This window comes from Nipponia nippon, unplaced genomic scaffold, assembly GCF_047370975.1.
Source record: "Nipponia nippon isolate SJK-2023a ecotype South Korea unplaced genomic scaffold, ASM4737097v1 scaffold_7, whole genome shotgun sequence".
Taxonomy (NCBI): Eukaryota; Metazoa; Chordata; class Aves; order Pelecaniformes; family Threskiornithidae; genus Nipponia; species Nipponia nippon.
In genome coordinates, this window is record NW_028262391.1 from 31,805,934 (window position 1) to 31,812,145 (window position 6,212).

General features: G+C 65.6%; 1 protein-coding gene across 1 annotated transcript; it reads right to left on the reverse strand.

Annotated features, from left to right (window-relative positions):
- Window positions 1-1,029: 1,029 nt before the first annotated feature.
- On the reverse strand, window positions 1,030-5,393 carry LOC104017482 (C-type lectin domain family 18 member A-like). The gene is made up of 12 exons (XM_087739722.1): window positions 5,294-5,393; window positions 4,596-4,687; window positions 3,677-3,901; window positions 3,512-3,609; window positions 2,997-3,118; window positions 2,801-2,908; window positions 2,111-2,203; window positions 1,864-1,970; window positions 1,595-1,724; window positions 1,421-1,517; window positions 1,230-1,321; window positions 1,030-1,067 (listed from the first exon to the last, which is right to left on the reverse strand). The coding sequence occupies exons 1-12, from the start codon at window positions 5,391-5,393 to the stop codon at window positions 1,030-1,032; spliced, it is 1,302 nt and encodes a 433-aa protein (XP_087595848.1).
- Window positions 5,394-6,212: the final 819 nt, after the last annotated feature.

Here is a 6,212-nt window from a genome sequence, read left to right on the forward strand (position 1 = left end):
GCGGGCTGTTTGGAAGGGAGAAGGGCAGCTGAGGGAGGTCACTCTCCAGCTCTGCGGCAGGAAGGTCCCTGCAGGGTGCCAGCTTGGGGGCAGCAGCGGCGTGTCCCCTCCAGAGGCACCCAACACCCAGCAGCGCTGGGGGCACAGGCTTGCGCCCAGCACATGGGGTGCCGTGGCTTGGGGCCGTCCTGGGGCTGGAAGAAGCAACTCTTGGCTTATGCCACCCCTCCAAAACATCCCCAGGGTGCTGGAGACACGAGCTCAGCCAGGAGCCAGGCTCCCTGCTCCAGGGATGGAGCTCCATGGAGGTACAACCCAGTGTGGGCAGGATGCGGGCCACAGTAGAGAGTGTCTGATGGATCTGGGGGAGGAAAAGGAAACAAATGGCCCTTCCCAAGGGAGAGAGGGTCTTTATTAACCACCTGGCAGATGGTGAGGAACTGGATGACGATGAAGGACCAGGTGATGGTGAGGAATCCACGGTGTCAGGCTGGGGGGGTCCCACCCAGGTCAGGGCGATGGCTCGGAGCTGAGCCCAGCCCTCACCCTGAGCTGTGCTGAGGTCTGCGCCCCCCCCAGAAGCCCTCCTTGGCCCCTCGTCGCATCGGGACCACAGTCCAGACCCAGCCCAGCTGCCAATTTAGGAGGAGGATGCTGTTGGACCTGACTGTTGTGGGGGAATCTCCCTGCCCTGGGGGCTGTCACAGCGTGATGGCAACAGGAAGGTGAGGGGCAGAAAAAGACGCTGTTTCGGGGATGCTGACGTAGAGCATGCGCCCTTCTCGCCAGGTCCCAGCACCATGGGTCTCCTCAGCCCCTCATCCCCCTGCGTGGGGGAGCTGGGGGGGTCCTCCTGAGCCACGGTCTGGGCTTGGCACAACAGCGGGGTCCCCCTGAGCCATGGTCTGGGCTTAGCATGGCAGTGGGGTCTTCCTGAGCCACAGTCCAGGCTTGGCACAGCACCGGGGTTCTCCTGAGCCACAGGCTCGGCACAGAAGCCAGCGCTGGCTGGTGCCCGGGGCTGCTGGCTCAGGGGTCCCGCTGCCACAGGGAGATGTGCTCCTGGGCTGTGATGGGATGCGGAGAGTCAGTGCCCCCCACGCCAGGAAGGACCCAGGGGTCTGGGCAGGGCTGGCGGTGGGGCACAGACCCAGCAGAGCCGGGGGCCGGCACCCCCAGGGCTCGGCACCCCCAGAAAAGTGTGGGAGGGCTCCTGGCCACTCACTCACCGAACTGGCAGATGTACCGGTTTCGGGTCTTGCAGCGCTGGTCGTTCCAGTTGAAGGCAGCCGATGCTTGCATCTCCACGCAGTTCCCAAACCTGTGCCCCGGCAGGAGGGTGGTGAAGCCAGCCAGCACGGTGGCACAGTGGTGACACCACACAGAGGTCAGGTGTCCTCTGGATCCAGTGGGCACTTACCCCTGGTTGTCCGGCTGCCCGAAAGCAAAGCTGGTGAAGGAGGATGGCTCGCCCACATCCCAGCGGAAGGAAGCCCTGGACGTCTTGTAGGTGAGACCTGGGGGAGCGGGAGGTGGGGTGGCACATCTGCCTGTACCCCTGGCACCCCGCACCCTGCCTGCTGCCATCACTCACCAATCCAGAAGTTCCCAGTCTCAAAATCGGTGTCTGTCACCCTGTTACTGGTCTCCAAGCGGCTGAGGTAGAAAGCCAGGATGTCCTGGACCTTCTGGTTTCTGATCTGGGCCAGCATCGCCCCTTTCTCCTGCGGGGAAGGGAGGGAGTCAGCTCCAAATACGCGGCTCAGACCCACGCCAGGCAGTGGAGAGATGCACAGGGGTGCTACGAGCATGGGTGGCATTTTTCAGCTGCAAAGGGATGCCCAGAGCATCCCGGGGGCTCACCTGGCACTTTATTTTGGCCCCGTAGTAGGTGTCAGCCTCAGGGGACACCATGAAGCAGTTGCCGTCTATCTGCACGTCGCAGGCATGGAAAGGGAACTGAATCTTCGCTGGGGACACAGACAGGCACAGGTGGGTCCCTGTGCCGGCAGAGCTGGGCCCACCAGAGGACCCTTAGCCCCGCTCCAGGGGTCCCCGCCTGCAGATCCCTGCTGCCACCCCAAAGCAGCGCAGGTGGGCGCAGACTCACTGCCGCACTCGGCTCCACCGTAGCCCACATCGCAGAGGCAGGAGCACTCCTCCTTCCTGAACTTCCCGTGGAGGCACTGCCCGCTGCACCTCACTGTGGGCAAGATGCCGCATTAGCTGGCGGGGAGCTCGGCAGCCCCTGCCCACCCCGGCTGAGTTTGCGTTGCACACCTGGGCGCTGCACCGAGCTGCCTGTGCTGCACTGGCCGTGCACATGTGTGCACTGAGCTGACCTGGTGCACGCACATGGTGCACCACTGTGTGCACGCGGGCACCGAGCAGACCATGAATGCTGCAGCGGCCATGCCCATGCATGCACTGCACTGGACCTGTGCACACATGCACTACACTGGCCATGCACACGCATGCACTGCACCTGCCCTACACACTGCACTGACCTTGTGCATGCACGCACTGCACAAACCCTTTGAACACATGCACTGCACCAGCCATGCATACGCATGCAGTGCACTGACCCTGCATGTGCATGCAGCACACTGTCCATGCACATGCATGCACTGCACCTATCCTGTGCATGCCTACATTGCACCAGCCATGCACACGCGTGCACTGCACCGACACTGCACACACATGCACTGCACCCACCCTGCGCACGCATGCACTGCAGTGGCCATGCATGGGCATCTCTAGAGGTGAGGGGAGACAGGGATTGTGCAGGTGCCCCTCTCACCTTGGCAGTACCTGCCCGTGTAGCCAGGGGGACAGGCGCATTGGCAGCTCCTCATGTCGAGGCGCCCACTGTTTCTGCAGCTCATGCGGCAGGGGTTCCTGGGCACCTCTGGGCACAGCAGAGAGGTGTCGTGGGCGTCAAGGGCTGTGGCACGGCTGGGGGCCACGCAGGGGCCGGGGGGACCGCAGGGACTCACCGCAGAGCCCGCCACCGTGGTCCCAGGACTTGAAGCAGCCGGAGAGGCCAGCGGTGCAGAGGGAGCACCAGGGACCCTGCTTGTAGGGCAGGACGGGCGTCCCCCCCACCTCCCAGTTGCCCCTGTCGCCGGAGGCAGCTGGAGGCGGCTGGCCCAGCTCCCTGCCCCGCCCACACAGACAAGCCACACCCCTTTCTGGGACAGGGCCACGCCCACACCCCCACAGCTCCGCCCACAGTTCCAGTCCCCACCCACCACCAGGGCAAGGCCACGCCCCCACACCCTCACCACGCATCCCCATAGGCCAGCCCTCACTCCCCCCGACACGCCCCTGTGGAGACCCCACCCACACCGGGAGGAGGGCTTCTCCCAGCCCCGCCCACCCCCGGGCCACTGCACCCCAGTCCCCATTGACACCCCAACCACACCGCCCAGCCCCGCCCACTCACGCCAAGGCCCCGCCCCCTCCCGGCCCCCCCCTTCCCGCTCAGGCCCCGCCCCTGGCAGCCCCTTACCCCGGGGAGTAGGCGCAGGCGAAGGCCTCGCTGGGGTCATGGCCGCCGGTGCAGAGGTGCCGGCCGCAGCCCAGCCGCCCTGCCGTGGCCCACACCAGCTGCGAGAGAGCATGTGTCACCCCAGCCCCCGGACCCCCCATGTCCCCCCCTAGCCCCCATGCCCACCTGGGTGTAATGGCGGCAGGTGGCGTTGCTGGTGCAGCGCCCCGTCCTGTAGTCGTAGTGTTGGCCCTCGGCGAACCAGCGCTCCAGCACGGCTCCGAAGCCCCCGGCGCCCGCCGGCAGCAGGGCCTCGCTCCAGCCCAGCTGCGGGGCAGGCGGCGGAGCAGGGCCCTCCAGGCAGCTGGCCGCCCGCGCCCCTGCCAGCTGCCCCAGCTCCTCGCTCCACTCCTGCAGGGGTGCAGATGGTGCCATGAGCCACCGAGGGTCCCTGGGGACAGCCCCGATGGGGGGGATGCTGGGGCACAGCAGGGAACCACCCAGAGGGTCAGTCCAGGGGATGATTGGGGGACATCGGAGGGTTGACATGGGGGATGCTGCAAGGGACCCCAGGGGACCAGCCCAGCCCTTGGTGTGTGCAGGTGTGGGATAATTGGGGGACCCCACAAGGGAGCCCAAGGGACCAGCCTTGTCCTTGGTGTGCACAGGCGTGAGATGATCAGGGGACATCGAGGGGCATCACAGGACGTGGGGGACACCCCAGGGGACCAGCCCTGACCTTGGTGTGTGCAGGTGTGGGATGATTAGGGGACATTAAGGGCCATCATGGGATGCGGGGGACCCAAAGGGACCAGCCTTGTCCTTGGTGTGCACAGATGTGGGGTGATCAGGGGACACCGAGGGCCATCATGGGACATGGAGGACCTCATGGGTATCCCCAAGGGACCAGCCCTACCCTTGATGAGCGCTGGGTCTGGCAGTGCCGGTGGCACGTCCTTCCCCAGGGGCCCCATACCAGCCAGCCCTTCCGCTTCATTAGCTTGTTAACGAAATACTGCGTGGTACCTATGGGCTGCCCCCCCGGTCATGGGGTGAGAGGTGGATGGGACATCCAAGGTGGGGGAGGACCTGAGGGGGGGCTCACCAGCTTCTGCATGTTGGCGGCGGGGGGCTGCACTTTGCTCCTCAGCTTGTTGTGCAGCGAGAGCACCAGGAAGGTCTCCTTCATGCTGAGAGCTGGAAGGGGGGGGGGACAGACAGCAGGGAATTGGGATGGGGCCAAGGGGGCTGTGGGGTGCAGCTGCCTTCCCCATATCCCTGGCTGGACCCCCCGAAGGGTCTGGCCGCAGCTGGGATACGGGGAAGGCACCCGGGTCTCCATGGAGATTCGAGGGGAGAGAAGAAAGCGCTTTTGGGCTGGGAGCACAAAAGGGGCAGGGGCCGGGGGGGGTTCAACCCGCTGAGCCCCCGTCTCGCACGGGTGGGCTGAGACCGCCAGGAATGTATCCGTCCTCCCCTCCCCGCCTCTGTCCTGCCAGCACCCAGACCCCACCGGCCTGGACCCATTGCTAGCCCCTCCATCACCAGCCCCATGCCCCCCTCTCCCAGCTCCATCCCATCACCAGCTCCATCCCACCACCAGCACCATGCCCCCCCTCCCAGCCCCATCCCCATCCCCCACCACCTACCGAGACCCCATTGCCATCCCTGGGTCCCCATCACCCAGCCAGCCCCCTGCCTGGTCCCAGGGCACGATGCTCAGGGTGCACCCACCCCCCCCAAACCAGCTGCCCCCCAGCCCTGCTGCTGGCAGCAGACCCCCCAAGCCCCTCTCCTGATTACCTCCTGGAGCCAGCGCAGACAACTTCTCCAGAGTATCTGACCTCATCTCACCCACTTTCCACACCAGGAAGTTGCAAACCAGCAGCACCAAGAGCTTCATGCAGGTGCCTGGGGTTGGGGGGGGACCAGACCCCCACAGCTCTGGAGGGAGGATTCGGGAGAGACGAGTCGCCCCGCAGCAGCCCTGGCGTCGGGGCGAGCTCGGCCGCGCGCTCCTGCGCGTTTGTGCGTGCTTGTGTGTGTGTCTGGTTGCAGGATTTGATCCTATTCAGGACTCCAGACAGGCACTGCTGGTCAGCTTGAACAAAAGCTTGACGGGTGAGTAATAGCTCTGTCAAAACAGTTGCTCGCTGGTGCAAATGCGGCAGACAACTCCTGGGGCCGCAGGCTGCAGTCCCGCCAGGATGCCCCGCAGCGGGGTTGGCCCTCTGTGCTCTGTCCCAGCCCCGCTGCCGAGCCGGGGTCGGGATGGGAAGGCAGGCAGGAGCGGTGGTCCAAAGCAGCATCCGCTTCGGGGCACTAGGAGATTGGATGCCAAGGGGCTGGGGGCAGCTAAGGGGCCCCCGCTGCCAGCTCTCCTCCTGCCCCATGAATTAAACATGCCGGGGAGGTAACACACACCGCCACAGGCATGAAGCCAAATACCCGCTCCAGCGAGCTGGGCAGCATGGTTACGGGGTGGGAGGATGTGAGGGCCGGGGGGCCGGCGGTGGGAGAGATGCCGAGCTCAGGGGGGTCACGTCTCAGCAGGCGCTCGGGGTTGGGCAGGGGTCCCGGAGCCCACTCTGCTTGGGGGGCTCAGTAGCACCCCAATGGCTCTGGCACAGCTCAGGGCTCCCAGCACCTGTGCCGGGAGGCTGGGGGTGCTCATCTGGCACAGGGCAGATGTGTGGGCTCCAGACATTCCTGCTCGGGGGTG